This window comes from Anolis carolinensis, unplaced genomic scaffold (genome assembly GCF_035594765.1).
Source record: "Anolis carolinensis isolate JA03-04 unplaced genomic scaffold, rAnoCar3.1.pri scaffold_10, whole genome shotgun sequence".
Lineage (NCBI taxonomy): Eukaryota > Metazoa > Chordata > Lepidosauria > Squamata > Dactyloidae > Anolis > Anolis carolinensis.
Window position 1 is genome coordinate 2,854,162 of NW_026943821.1, and position 15,496 is coordinate 2,869,657.

Here is a 15,496-nt window from a genome sequence, read left to right on the forward strand (position 1 = left end):
TATTTTTCTCTATTATTATTGGTATGATTACATTTATTATTTTTCTCTATTATTGTTGCTACTATTACATTTATTTTACTCTATTTATTATTGTTAATAATACATTTATTATTTAACTCTGATCTTATTATTATTGCATTTATTATTTTACTCTGTTTATTATTACATGTATTATTTTCCTGTATTTATAATTATTATTATTACATGTATTATTTCACTCTATTATTATTAAAAGGATACATAAGCACATTTACATTGAAGAAGATGAGATGTTTGTAATACAAAGAGCCCTATATGTATACACACCGACATATCTGCCCACCCCTTTATCATCTATCTATCTATCTATCTATCTATTGATCGATCAATCAATCAATCGATCGATCGTATATTTGTAACACAAAGGGTCCTATATGTACACACACCAACATATCTACCTACCTACCTATGATATGTTTGTAACACAAACAGTCCTACATGTACACACACTAATATATCTATCCCACCTATCTACCTATCTATTGAGCTATCTAATAATCTGTTTGTTTGTAACTCAAAGGGTCCCATATGGCATGATGGATCCAGATCAACCTCTTCATGATCCAACAAAAGATACTGGTGGGGCTTGGGAAGGGTGATGGGAGTTGTAGTATAGCCATATGCAGACAGCTGCATGATTCCCATCCATAATCTAGATCTGATTGGAGTTGAAGCCTGGCAATTTCTCAGGCTGATGAGAATTGCAGTCGCTCAGATATAATTTTATCAGAATATGCATTTTCTAATGGGACCGTTCCTAAAAACAAATAGCAAGTCATTAATACAGGGGTCCCCAAACTAAGGCCCGGGGGCTGGATGCGGCCCTCCAAGGTCATTTACCTGGCCCCCGCCCTCAGTTTTATAATATAATATTTTTATATCAGTTTTAATAATATAATATATTGTATATACATATAATATTGATAATAATATTATGTTATACAATATAATACTAATAGTAATACCATATAATAATATTAATTATATGTTATATATTACATATTATATAATAGTATAGTGGTATAGTTCAATATAGTAATATATAATGCTAATATTGTGTTATGCTAATAATATAATATATTGTATGTACATACAGCTGCTCTGAGTCCCCTTTGGGGTGAGAAGGGCGGGATACTAATAATAATAATAATATAATAATATAATGTAATACAATATAACACTAATAATAATACCATATAATAATAATTATAATTATAATTAGATATAATATTACTAATAATATTACAGTATAGTGGTATAGTTCAATATAGTAATATATAATGCTAATATTGTGTTATGCTAATAATATAATATATTGTATGTACATACAGCTGCTCTGAGTCCTCTTCGAGGTGAGAAGGGTGGGATATAAATGTAGTAAATAAATGCAGTAAATAAATAAATAATTTTAGACTTAGGCTCGGCCAAAGTCTGACATGACTTGAAGGCACACAACAACAACAACAACAATCCTAATTAACTTGACTATCTCATTGGCCAGTAGCAGGCCCACACTTTCCATTGAAATCCTGATAGGTTTATGTTGGTTAAAATTGTTTTCATTTTTAAATATTGTATTGTTTTTTCATTGTTGTTGTTGCACTACAAATAAGACATGTGCAGTATGCATAGGAATTTGTTTTGGTTTTTTTCAAATGATAATTCAGCCCCTCAACAGTCTGAAGGATTGTGGAATTGCCCTCTGCTTCAAAAGTTTGGGGACCCCTGCATTAATATTTCTGATGAATAGCTAGTGATTAATATTACTCATATCTTTACCCCTTCCATCTATTCACCGGGCTTCTCCTCCTGCGCAAGATTTACAATGACTATGGAGAAGCTCCCAGTCGCAAAGAGCGATGCTCTTCCGAATCTGCAACACTTTCTGAGGATATCTCATGATCCCAAAGTTCTAGGATAGAATGTTTAGATGACAGGATTATGCACTGATGCCATGCTCAGCCCAAATGTCTCCCCTACTTTGCAGAGAGCAATGCGGTTCTGGGACAGCGAAGGTGTGCATGGATTCCTGGTGAAGAAGGAGCCCACGCGGTGCCTGGAAATGGTAAGAGGAGTGTTCCTTTAATTGCAGAACCAAACCTCATTCATTCCACATGTGGATGCATACACCTTGTATACAGGCCTCATGTTGCTGTGCCTGGATTCTGTTGGCAGGTATTGGATGCATGGAGCGAATTGGACCAGGAGATCCCACCGGTTCGGGGAGAGGAGAGGTAAGGCCAAAGTGGAACCAAACTGCATTAAATCTACAGTATAGATCAGTGATTCCCAAAGTAGGCGCTACCGCCCCCTGGTGGGCACTGGAGCTATCCAGGGGGGCGGTGATGGCACTTATTAGGACATGGGGGCGGGGCCAGAGGAGGGGAGGGGCCTCTTCCCAAGTGACAGAGACAGGGCTGAGCAGCTGAGGCACCTGTTAGGACACAGGGGGCGGAGCTAGAGGAGTGGGCATGGCTTCTTCCCAAGAGCCTGAGACAGGGCTGAGCCTCTATACCTCTCCAGAGGCACTTGTTGGGACACAGAGGGCGGAGCTAGGGAAGGAGGCGGGGCCGCCTTCCAAGAGCCCGAGACAGGGCTGAGCCTCTACCTCTCCTGAGAGGCCTTTTAGGACTAAAGGGCGGGGCCGGGGTGGGGGCGGGGCCTCCTTCCAAGAGCCCGAGACAGGGCTGAGCCTCTATACCTCTCCTGAGAGGCCTTTTAGGACTAAAGGGCGGGACTAGGGTGGGGGTGGGGCTTATTCCAAGAGTTCGAGACAGGGCTGAGCCTCTATACCTCTCCTGAGAGGCCTTTTAGGACTAAAGGGCGGGGCCGGGGTGGGGGCGGGGCCTCCTTCCAAGAGCCCGAGACAGGGCTGAGCCTCTACCTCTCCTGAGAGGCCTTTTAGGAATAAAGGGCGGGGCTGGGGTGGGGGCGGGGCTTATTCCAAGAGTTCGAGACAGGGCTGAGCCTCTATACCTCTCCTGAGAGGCCTTTTAGGAATAAAGGGCGGGGCTGGGGTGGGGGCGGGGCTTATTCCAAGAGTTCGAGACAGGGCTGAGCCTCTATACCTCCCCTGAGGAACTTGTTATAACATGGGGGCAGGGTATAGAGGTTCAGCCCCGTCAGGCACTTGGGAAGAGGCCCCGCCCCCTCCTCTAACCCCGCCTCCTGCGTCCTAGCAAGCGCCGCAGGACAGGGATAGAAGCTCAGCCCTGCCTCAGAGCTCGTAACTCCGCCCATCCCAGTCCTGGCCGCCCATTTGTGGCCCTGCCCACCTCCCCCTCCCAGCCCTGCATCTTGGACCAGGGGAGAGGCTCAGCCCCGCCCTCTTGAGCAGGAGCCACGCCCACCCCTCTAAGCCACGCCCCCCTCTTCCAAGGGGCGCTGAGTCATATTTTTTCTGGAAAGGGGGCGGCAGGCCAAATAAGTTTGGGAGCCACTGATGCACTCTTACATGAGAGCAATTATCAAGGTCTCATTCCCTGCAATACACAAAACATTGGGACTAAAGTAAAAATTCATTGGGAAGGGTCAGAAATATTATAAAAGGGGTTCAGTGGGAATAGTTAATATTCATAATGACAATATTAAACGCCCCCTGCTGGAAGCCTTGGAAAGTGCAATCCAATCCAGAATCTTGCAATGATTGGCTGCTCTTCTTTTAATACTCCAAAAAAAGAGAAATGTCATGATTTTCCTTTTCTTTATGGGTGGTTGTATCTACAGTGAAGGCAGTCTGAACCCACTTTGTCTGCCATAGATCAATGCTGTGGTATCCCGAGAGGTGTAGTTTTACTAAGGGTTGAATGAATGCCATTTGACCCCTCTTTAAATGCTGTAGATCTAGGCTATGGAATCTTGGGAATTGTAGTTTTACTAAGAGACAAATGAATGCCGTTTGACTCTAACTGCCGTAGATCAATGCTATGGAATCCTGGGAATTGTAGTTTTACTAAGGGTCAAATGAATGCCGTTTCACCTTATTTTAACTGCCGTAGATCAATGCTATGGAATCCTGGGAGTTGTAGTTTTACTAAGAGACAAAGGAATGCTGCTTGATCCCACTTTTAATGCTGTAGGTTAAGACAATGAAATCCTGGATGTTGTCGTTTTACTAAGTGACGAACGAATGCTGTTTGATCCCACGTTGACTGCCATAGATCAATGCTATTGAATTGTGGGAGTTGTAACATTACTAATAGGGGAATTGATGTCTTTTGACCCCACTTTAAATGCTGTAGATCAATGCTATGGAATCGTGGGAGTTGTAGTTTTGCTAAGGGTCAAATTAATGCAGTTTGACTCCACTTTAACTGTCATAGATCAATGCTTTGGAATCCTGGGAGTTGTAGTTTTACTAAGAGAAGAATTAATTGTCTGTATTAATAATTCTTCCAGGGTCCTGATGGTTTGGGATGAAAGTGAAGCCTGCAACGTCTCCCATAAGGTGCCCAGCAGAGTCATCCTCATTTGCTATATTCCACGATCTGGGAAGAACTTGTCATCCCAGGCCATCGTCCAGCGGATGGAGAGGATTTCGGGTGACCCAGGAGCACCGTGGCCCAGCTGGATGGTGAGGAAGGCGATGGTTGCATCCACACTGTAGCATTAATGCAGTTTATTTATTATTACATGTATTATTTTACTCTATTACTAGCTGTGCCCGGCCACGCGTTGCTGTGGCAAAGTGGTGGTGGTATTGGTTAAAAATTGTTGTGTAATTTTTATTTGATGTTATTGGTATTTTTTAATTAATTTTATTGTAAGTTATCTTTTTATTTATTATATTTTATTATTTTATGTATTATTTTTAGTTATTTTCTGTTATTATAGTATTTTATTGTATCAATTTTTTAGTGTTTTTTATTATTTTTTTATTGGGTTGCTAGGAGACCAAGTGGGCGGAGCTTAGCCTTCTAACTGGCAGCAATTGGATAAAAGCAATTATTCCTCTCCCTCTAATTAGGACTTTATTTTTCTTTTCTTTTTGTTGTATCAACCTAGAGGCATGGATGAGGGGTTGTGTTGTCAATTTTCGAGGTTGTGGGGTGTTTACTTTTGTTGTTTTGTCCGCTGCCGTGATGCCATCACTCTTTTATATATATAGATTATTAAAAGGATACATAAGCACATTTACATTGAAGAAGATGAGAATCATGATTTGATCAGAGTTGGACAGTCTTATCTTAAATTTGAGCTTTATGTAAATATTCAAAAACATTTAACCTACTGATGCCTCAGTTAGTGTAATTTTATTGATATCTATTTTTATTTCTGAAATTTACCACCCTCGGCTTATACCGGAGTCAATGTTTTCCCAGTTTTTTTGTGGTAAAGTTAGGTGCCTTGGCACCTAATCCAGGAGGTGGATGTATGTCCATCCGTCCATCCTCCCTTCCTTCTTCTTTGCATTCTTTCAGGTGCCGCAGGGTCTACCGGTCGATAATGATTTGGAGGAAATGTTGGGGGTCCTCCTTCTCACCTTACCAGGAGTCCCTTTATTGTCAGGAGGAAAGGGTTCCCCAATTCATCTGGATAAAGATTCCATGGTAAGAAAATAAACAATGTTTTCAGAAGAGGAAACCTTTCCATTCTTGGCTTTCAAGGGGTCAGAACAGGTAATAATTGGATGCATCTACACCAGTGATTCCCAAAGTGGGCGTTACCGCCCCCTGGTGGGAGCTGCAGCGATCCAGGGGAGCGGTGATGGCCACAGGTGCATTTGGGGGTGGGGCCAGGGGAGGGGCGGGGCCTCTTCCCAGGTGCCGGAGACAGGGCTGAGCCCCTGAGGTACCTGTTAGAACACAGGGGGCGGAGCTAAAGGAGTGGGCGTGGCTTCTTCCCAAGAGCCCGAGACAGGGCTGAGCATCTATACCTCTCCTGAGACGCTGTTGGGATGCAGAGGGCGGAGCTAGGGAAGGGGCGGGGCCTCCTTCCAAGAGCCTGAGACAGGGCTGAGCCTCTATACTTCTCCTGAGAGGCCTTTTAGGACTAAAGGGAGGGTCTAGGGGCGGGGGCAGGACCTCTTCCCAAGAGCCTCTGTATACCTTCCCTGAGGCGCTTGTTAGAACACAGGGGTGGGGTATAGAGGCCCCGCCCCTGTGTCCTGGCAGGTGCCACAGGACAGGGAATGGAAATCAAAGATACAGAATGGGGGACGATGCCTGGCTTGACAGCAGTGTGTGCGAAAAAGACCTTGGAGTCCTCGTGGGGAGGAAGGTGAACATGAGCCAGGAATGTGATGCGGCAGCTAAAAAAGCCAATGGGATTCTGTCCTGCATCAATAGGGGAATAGCGTCTAGATCCAGGGAAGTCTTGCTCCCCCTCTATTCTGCCTTGGTCAGACCACACCTGGAATCACACTGTGTCCAATTTTGGGCACCACAGTTGAAGGGAGATGTTGACAAGCTGGAAAGCGTCCAGAGGAGGGCGACTAAAATGATTAAGGGTCTGGAGAACAAGCCCTATGAGGAGCGGCTTAAAGAACTGGGCATGTTTAGCCTGCAGAAGAGAAGGCTGAGAGGAGACATGAGAGCCATGTACAAATACGTGAAGGGAAGTCATAGGGAGGAGGGAGGGAGCTTGTTTTCTGCTGCCCTGCAGACTAGGACGCAAGGGAACAAGGGCTTCAAACTACAGGAAAGGAAGGAGATTCCACCTGAACATCAGGAAGAACTTCCTCACTGTGAGGGCTGTTCGGCAGTGGAATTCTCTCCCCGGGGCCGTGGTGGAGGCTCCTTCCTTGGAGGCTTTTAAGCAGAGGCTGGATGGCCATCTGTCGGGGGTGCTTTGAATGCGATTCCCTGCTTCTTAGCAGGGGGTTGGACTAGATGGCCCATGTGGTCTCTTCCAACTCTACTATTCTATGATTCTATGATTCTAGGGATAGAAGCTCAGCCCTGCCTCAGAGCTCGTAACTCCACCCATCCCAATCCTGGCCTCCCATTTGTGGCCCCGTCCCCCTCCCCCCTCCCAGCCCTGCATCTTGGACTGGGGAGAGGCTCAGCCCCGCCCTCTTGAGCAGGGGCCACGCCCACCCCTCTAAGCCACTCCCCCTTTCTAGGGGGCGCTGAGTAATATTTTTCCTGGAAAGAGGGTGGTAGGCCAAATAAGTTTGGGAACCACTGATCTACACACTGTAAAACAAACAGGCATGGGCCAACTTCGGCCCTCCCTCCAGGTGTTTTGGACTTGGACTTCCACAATTCTTAACAGCTACCTGCTGTTGGCCCATTCCTGGTGTAGATGCACCGCTTTCTCTATGTGGGTCTCTTGCAGGACGGAAGCACCAGCAGGCACCCATTGGTGAACGTCTACCGCTCTCTTCTGGCCCTGCGAGCGAATTCCTCCCCTCTTCGCGGGACCGGTTTTGCTCCGCTGACCCTCGCCGGCCCCTCCGAGAAAGTCTTGTCCTTCCTCCGGCCGGGATCCTGCTCCGGTGTCCTGGTGGTCCTTAACCTGGGGTCATACCCCTTCGAGCTCCACCTGGAGCAAGTGGGCATCCCGGGCCCTGCTAAGGTCCTCTTTAGCACTCTCTCCATGTCCAAAACAGAGGTCAACATGGAAGTGGTCATGGTGGCGCCCGGCCAAGCCGTCCTTCTTCGAGTGCCAAGAGGATTGGGACAGTGACCCCAACCGGAAGCAAAAGGAACCCTCATTGGCTGTGCTGTTGACTCCTTTGTCAGGGTGGGTTTTGAAAACATCAGCTCCACAGCACCCTGATTTATTGGTGATCCATTGACTCTCACCAATTCATCCTGGGTCAGACTGCTTGCCCATCCGGAGAAGCAGTACTGACAAATGACACCTCAGTTGTAAATCAGTTGAACACAGCTTTATTCCATATATATACAAAGGTATTTACATGCTGTAAAGTCCATCGCTAACAGCAGACATGCTTTCTCCTTGCCGTTCAGCGAAGCACACAAACACTACTGATAAGAGCACATTCCACAGCAGAAGGACAAATGTCCTGTCCTTTCGGAAGTCACAACCTATTGGCTGTTGCAGGCTATCACTCAAACTGGCCTGCCATTAACACTAAAGATGCTGGAACACATGCCTGGTATACACAGTTGTAAAAAGTAAAAACACTTGATTCATCATTTCACACTTACACCCAAAATAAACCAACATCCTTCCCTACTGGTTGTTACAGACCCAGTCTTAACCAATGGAAGAGTAATTGCTTCCCTGTTAGTTGTCACAGACTCAATCTTAACCAATGATAGAGCAACTACTTCCCTATTAGTTGTCACACACCTATCTTAACCAATGGCAAAGCAATTCATTCCCTATTGGTTGCGGCAGATTCAATCTTAACCAATGGCAGCGCATCTCCTTCCCTATTGGTTGTCACAGACCCAGTCTTAACCAATGGCAGATTGACTCTTTCTCTATTGGTTTTCACAGGCCCAGTCTTAACCAATGGCAAAGTAACTCCTTCCTGATTGGTTATTGCCGATCCAATCTTAAGCAATGGCAAAGCAACTCCTTCCCTATTGGTTGTGGCAGATTCAATCTGAGCCAATGGAAGAGCAAGTCCTTCTCTATTAGTGATCACAGATTGAATCTTAACCAATGGCAGAGTAACTCCTTTTCTATTGGTTATCACAGATCAAATCTTATCCAAGGGCAAAGCAACTCCTTCCCTATTGGTTGTTACAGATTCAACCATAGCCAATGGCAAAGCAACTCCTTTCCTATTGGTTGTTGCAGATTCAACCATAGCCAATGGCAAAGCAACTCCTTCCCTATTGGTTGTTGCAGATTTAATCATAGCCAATGACAAAGCCACTCCGTCCCTATTGGTTGTTGCAGATTCAACCATAGCCAATGACAAAGCCACTCCGTCCCTATTGGTTGTTGCAGATTCAACCATAGTCAATGGCAAAGCAACTCCCATCTCTATTGGTTCTTCCAGATTCAATCTTAGCCAATGGCAGAGTGACTCCTTCCCTATTGGTTATGGCAGATTCAATCTTAACCAATGGCAGAATAACTTCTTCCCTTTTGGTTGTCGCAGTCTCAAATTTAACCAATGGCAGAATGATTCTTTCCCTGCTCCTTGTTCTAATGTCAAACTGCATTAATTCTACAGTGTAGAGGCATCTATAATGTGAAATGAATGCAGTTTGGCACTGCTTTAATGGCCAACCATGGTTCAATGCTATGATATCCTGGGAGTTGTAGTTTGGACAAGTCTTCAGTCCTCTTCAGACATAACTGCTCTGTGTGTGTTTACACACACACACACACACACATTTGGGTGTATTATGATTTGTACTAACTTGCAGAAATAATTTAAATAAAGCTGTAAAGGAATCCTGCCAATTAGCCAGGACTGAATGCCCATTTGGATACACAGTGAGTACATTGTAAATGGCTTGTTATGCATTTAATAGGATTTTTTTAAAAAGCAATGCACACCCCAATATGGATTTGCCACCCTCCGGTTATTTCTGCATCGAAGTCAAGAGGTATATAATTAACATAGTTGCTTGTAACTAGTTTTATAATAAAATGTGTGCCTCAAGCATCAGGACTAAGAATAAAACGTCACTGGGCGAATCCTCTCTGTTTTCCTTGCTGTCGTTTTTATCTGCCTCTGAGGCTGAGAGTGAGCTGCCCAAAGTCATTCTGTTGACTTCCATGGCTGAGTGTGGAAGAGCATCCACACGATAAAATTATTGCAGTTTGACACCACTTTAACCACCCCTGGCTCAAGGTCTTTGCAAGGCCCTAATGTCAATGTGTTTCTATCGAAGAACAAACCTAATAACACTTTATGCTGGGTTGCAAATCCCACCTTCTAAGTTGGCCTGCATTTCGGGTCCATCTTTATTTATTACTAGCTTGGGGCCCGGCAATGTTGAAAAAACAAAAATCTGGCTATCAGTATTAAAAAAAAACTCCAAAATCAGAACAGTAAATAAGAAGAAACCCTCTGAAAACAGAGGAGTTCCAGACATGGGAACCAAGGGCATGGTCCAGGACTCTGAACAAAGGATGCCTCCAGGCAGGAAGCCAGGAGATGAAGCTATTCAATGCTAATTGAGGTGATTAACTACATTCACACTGGCCTCCAACTGACAAGAGTTCTTCTCTCACCCTGAGCTTTCCACAGATATATATAAACCTTCCTTGCTTAGTTTCTCCATACCTCACAACCTCTGAAGATGCCTGCCATAGATGTGGGCGAAACGTCAGGAGAGAATGCTTCTGGAACATGGCCAGACAGCCCGGAAAACATACAACAACCCTGTTTAGAATATGTTTATATAACTGTAACCTTTTCTCAAAAATTAATAATAATAACAATAACCACCCCTGGTGGTGGCGAAGTGTGATAAAGCGCTGAGCTGCTGAACTTGCAGACCGAAAGGTCCCAGGTTCAAATCCCGGGAGCAGAGTGAGCATCCGCTGTTAACTCCAGCTCCTGCCAACCTAGCAGTTCGAAAACATGCCAATGTGAGTAGATCAATAGGTACCACTCCGTCAGGAAGGTAAGGGCGCTCCATGCAGTCATGCCTATGGCCACATGACCTTGGAGGTGTCTACGGACAACGCCGGCTCTTCGGCTTAGAAATGGAGATGAGCACCAACCCCCAGAGTGTGAGTAGATCAATAGGTACCGCTCCGGTGGGAAGGTAACGGTGCTCCATGCAGTCACGCCTGTGGCCACATGACCTTGGAGGTGTCTACGGACAACGCCGGCTCTTTGGCTTAGAAATGGAGATGAGCACCAACCCCCAGAGTGTGAGTAGATCAATAGGTACCGCTCCGGTGGGAAGGTAACGGTGCTCCATGCAGTCACGCCTGTGGCCACATGACCTTGGAGGTGTCTACGGACAACGCCGGCTCTTTGGCTTAGAAATGCAGATGAGCACCAACCCCCAGAGTGTGAGTAGATCAATAGGTACCGCTCCGGTGGGAAGGTAACGGTGCTCCATGCAGTTACGCCTGTGGCCACATGACCTTGGAGGTGTCTACGGACAACGCCGGCTCTTTGGCTTAGAAATGCAGATGAGCACCAACCCCCAGAGTGTGAGTAGATCAATAGGTACTGCTCTGGCGGGAAGGTAATGGCGCTCTATGCAGTCATGCCAGTGGCCACATGACCTTGGAGGTGTCTACGGACAACGCCAGCTCTTTGGCTTAGAAGTGGAGATGAGCACCAACCCCCAGAGTGTGAGTAGATCAATAGGTACTGCTCCGGCGGGAAGGTAACGGCGCTCCATGCAGTCATGCCAGTGGCCACATGACCTTAGAGGTGTCTACGGACAACGCCGGCTCTTCGGCTTAGAAATGGAGATGAGCACCAAACCCCAGAGTAAGACACGACTGGACTTAACGTCAGGGGAAACCTTTACCTTACCTAACTTTTTCTCAAAAATTAATGACAATAAAAAATAAATAAAAAAGAAGAAACTACACATTACTTGGCTCCCCTGAAAAAAACAAACAAGAAATGGCTCTGAAGTGAAAGAAAGAAAGAAAGAAAGAGAGAAAGAGAGGAGGCGAAGGACCCCCTTGTTCAGTGTCATGCCAACCCACGTGGGTGGGCCCCACTCCGTCGCCCTTTTAAGGCGGGTCCCCTTTTAAGGAGCGGTGCATTGTGGAATGAATGGGGAGGGGTGGGGAGAGGGAAGAGTGTGTGGAATTTGGGAAATGAAATGTAGCGAAAAACCCAAAGAAGGAAGGAAGCGGGGGGCCACCTTGTCTCCGCGCCCCGTGCCCACGCCCTTTTAATTGGGCCGGGTCTGTTTCTTGCGGGGAGGGGGCGGGCACGGGCCTGGGGAGGGGGGGAGGGGGCACCCGGGGCAGCATGAGGGGAGCCGGGGCCACGGAAGCCACGGAAGCCGCCAAGTCGGAGCCCAAGGCAAGCGGCGCCGTCCCCGCTTTGCCTGCCGCCTGAGGCTCAGAGAGAAAGAAAAGAAGGAAGGAAGGGAAGAAGGAAGGAAGGAGAGAAGAAGGGAGGGGGCGGAGCGGAGAGCCCCACCCCCGTCCCCACCCAGCCCAGGTCGGGAAGCGGCGGAAGGCGGAGGAGAAGAAGGAGAAGAAAGAGAGGAAGAAGGAGGCACAAAGCCCGCAGGCATGAGGTCAGTGCTGCCTTGGCTGCCTTTCAAGGGGAGAGGGGGGGGGCTTTGTTGGGGGGCTTTGTTGGGGGGAAGAAAGCGACTGAAGCAGAGGCTGGGTGGCCATCTGTCGGGGGCGCTTTGAACGCGATTTCCTGCTCCTTGGCAGAATGGGGTTGGGCTGGATGGCCCGTGAGGTCTCTTCCAACTCTTGGATTCTAGGATTCCACACAACACCCCACCCACCCTTTATTAGGGACCCCTCTCCCCACTTTTCTTGGGGTTCCTCTCCTTCCTTTTGGGACTATCCTTCATTGGAGACCCCTCTTTCTTAGGGTCAGGCACTCCCTCCCTCTTCTTTTCCTTAGGACCCCCTTTGAGGACCTTCTTCCTCCAAGAGCCCCTCTTTCTCAGGGACATCTATCTCCTTCCTCCCTTCCTTGGAGAACCCCCTTCCTTTGAGGACCTTCTTCCTTGGAGACCCCCTTCTCACTTTTCTTGGGGTTCCCCTCCTTCCTTTTGGATCTGTCCTTCATTGGAGACCTCTCTTTCTTAAGGTCAGGCCTCCCCTCCCTCTTCCTTGGAGGACCCCCTTCCTTTGAGGACCTTCTTCATTGGGGACCCCCTTCGTTAGGGACCCCTCTTCCTCTTTTAGGACCCCCTCCTTCCTTTTGGATCTCTCCATCCTTGGAGACCCCTCTTTCTTAGGGTCAGGCACTCCCTCCCTCTTCTTTTCCTTAGGACCCCCTTTGAGGACCTTCTTCCTCCAAGAGCCCCTCTTTCTCAGGGACATCTATCTCCTTCCTCCCTTCCTTGGAGAACCCCCTTCCTTTGAGGACCTTCTTCCTTGGAGACCCCCTTGTCACTTTTCTTGGGGTTCCCCTCCTTCCTTTTGGATCTGTCCTTCATTGGAGACCCTTCTTTCTTAGGGACAGGCCTCCCCTCCCTCTTCCTTGGAGAACCCCCTGCCTTTGAGGACCTTCTTCCTTGGAGACCCCTCTTCCCACTTTTCTTGGGGACCCCTTCCTTCCTTTTGGATCTCTCCATCCTTGGAGACCCCTCTTTCTTAGGGTCAGGCACCCCCTCCCTCGTCCTTTCTTTAGGACCCCCTTTGAGGACCTTCTTCCTCCAAGAGCCCCTCTTTCTCAGGGACATCTATCTCCTTCCTCCCTTCCTTTGAGGACCTTCTTCCTTGGAGACCCCCCTCCTTTAGGGATTCTTGTGCCACTTTTCTTGGGGTTCCCCTCCTTCCTTTTGGATCTGTCCTTCCTTGGAGACCCCACTTTCTTAGGGTCAGGCCTCCCCTCCCTCTTCTTTTCTTTAAGACCCCCTTTGAAGACCTTCTTCCCCCCCAGAGCCATCTTTCTTAGGGACATACATCCCCACCCTTTTCCTAAGGGAACCCCTTCTTTAGGACCCTCCTTTCAACTTTCCTTGGGACCCCCTCTCTTCCCAAGACCTCCCTTCCATGGAGACCCCCCTCTTCCTTCCTTGGAGACCCCTCTTCCTTAGGGACCTCCCCTCCCTCTTCCTTTGAGAACTCTTTTCCTTTGAGGACCTTCTTCCTTGGGGACCCCTTCTTTAGAGACCCCTCTCCCTACTTTTCTTGGGGTTCCTCTCCTTCCTTTTGGATCTGTCCTTCCTTGGAGACCCCTCTTTCTTAGGGACAGCCCCACCCCCTCTTCCTTGGAGAACCCTCTTCCTTTTTGAAGACCTTCTTCCTCCAAGAACCCCTCTTTCTCAGGGACATCTATCTCCTTCCTCTCTTCCTTTGAGGACCTTCTTCTTTAGAGACCCCTCTTCCCACTTTTCTTGGGGACCCCTTCCTTCCTTTTGGATCTCTCCATCCTTGGAGACCCCTCTTTCTTAGGGTCAGGCACCCCCTCCCTCGTCCTTTCTTTAGGACCCCCTTTGAGGACCTTCTTCCTCCAAGAGCCCCTCTTTCTCAGGGACATCTATCTCCTTCCTCCCTTCCTTTGAGGACCTTCTTCCTTGGAGACCCCCCTCCTTTAGGGACCCTTGTCCCACTTTTCTTGGGGTTCCTCTCCTTCCTTTTGGATCTATCCTTCCTTGGAGACCCCTCTTTCTTAGGGTCAGGCCTCCCCTCCCTCTTCCTTTCTTTAGGACCCCCTTTGAGGACCTTCTTCCTCCAAGAACCCCTCTTTCTTAGGGACATCTATCTCCTTCCTCCCTTCCTTGGAGAACCCCCTTCCTTTGAGGACCTTCTTCCTTGGGGACCCCCTCCTTTAGCGACCCTTGTCCCACTTTTCTTGGGGTTCCCCTCCTTCCTTTTGGGACTAGTCTTCATTGGAGACCTCTCTTTCTTAAGGTCAGGCCTCCCCTCCCTCTTCCTTGGAGGACCCCCTTTCTTTGAGGACCTTCTTCCTTGGAGACCCCCTCCTTTAGGGATTCTTGTGCCACTTTTCTTGGGATTCCCCTCCTTCCTTTTGGATCAATCCTTCATTGGAGACCCCTCCTTCCTAGGGACAGGCCTCCCCTCCCTCTTCTTTTCTTTAGGACCCACTTTGAAGACCTTCTTCCTCCAAGAACTCCTCTTTCTCAGGGACATCTATCTCCTTCTGCCCTTCCTTGGAGAACCCCCTTCCTTTGAGGACCTTCTTCCTTGGGGACCCCCTCCTTTAGCGACCCTTGTCCCACTTTTCTTGGGGTTCCCCTCCTTCCTTTTGGATCTTCCCTTCATTGGAGACCCCACTTTCTTAGGGTCAGGCATCTTCTCCCTCTTCTTTTCTTTAGGACCCCCTTTGAGGACCTTCGTCTTCCAAGAACCCCTCTTTCTTAGGGACATACATCCCCTCCCTCTTCCTCAGGGAACCCCTTCTTTAGGACCCTTCTTCCCACTTTCCTTGGGACCCCCTCTTCCTTCCTTGGAGACCCCTCTTTCTTAGGGAAGGACCCTCCCTCTTCCTTGGAGAACCTCCTGCCTTTGAGGACCTTCTTCCTTGGGGACCCCCTTCGTTGGAGACCCCTCTTCCCACTTTTCTTGGGGACCCCCTCCTTCCTTTTGGATCTGTCCTTCCTTGGAGACCCCACTTTCTTGGGGACAGGCCTCCCCTCCCTCTTCCTTGGAGACCTCCCTTTCTTTAGGACCCCCCTTTGGGACCTTCTTCCTTCGGCAACCCCTCTTTCTTAGGGACATATATCCCCTCCCTCTTTCTTAGGGAACCTATCTCTCTTCCCACCTTCTGGGACCACCTCTCTTTCTAAAGATCTCCATCCAGTTGGGACCCTGTTTTCCTTCTTGGGGACCCCCCTACTTTGGAGACCACTCTTTCTTACGGACCTACCCTCCTTCCTCCTTGGAGAACCTCCTTTTGTTTGGGACCATCCTGCCTTGGGGGTCCCTTTCTTTAAGGAATCCT

At 47.9% G+C, this 15,496-nt stretch overlaps 2 protein-coding genes across 3 annotated transcripts in view; both read left to right on the forward strand.

The window, feature by feature from the left end:
• The window catches only part of LOC103282584 (amino acid transporter heavy chain SLC3A2), a 35,166-nt gene extending 25,556 nt beyond the window's left edge, over positions 1 to 9,610 (forward strand). For both annotated transcript variants that reach the window (XM_062962578.1, XM_062962577.1), the window contains exons 5-9: positions 2,027 to 2,104; positions 2,215 to 2,273; positions 4,438 to 4,612; positions 5,460 to 5,588; positions 7,318 to 9,610. In XM_062962578.1, the coding sequence (XP_062818648.1) occupies positions 2,027 to 2,104; positions 2,215 to 2,273; positions 4,438 to 4,612; positions 5,460 to 5,588; positions 7,318 to 7,668 (792 nt within the window). In that variant the 3' untranslated portion in view covers positions 7,669 to 9,610. The remainder of the gene's footprint in view (positions 1 to 2,026; positions 2,105 to 2,214; positions 2,274 to 4,437; positions 4,613 to 5,459; positions 5,589 to 7,317) is intronic.
• A 2,082-nt stretch (positions 9,611 to 11,692) lies between these two features.
• vasp (vasodilator stimulated phosphoprotein) overlaps positions 11,693 to 15,496 on the forward strand; it is an 85,913-nt gene continuing 82,109 nt past the window's right edge. The window contains exon 1 of the mRNA XM_062962576.1: positions 11,693 to 12,140. Coding sequence (XP_062818646.1) covers positions 12,136 to 12,140 — 5 coding nt within the window. The 5' untranslated portion in view covers positions 11,693 to 12,135. The remainder of the gene's footprint in view (positions 12,141 to 15,496) is intronic.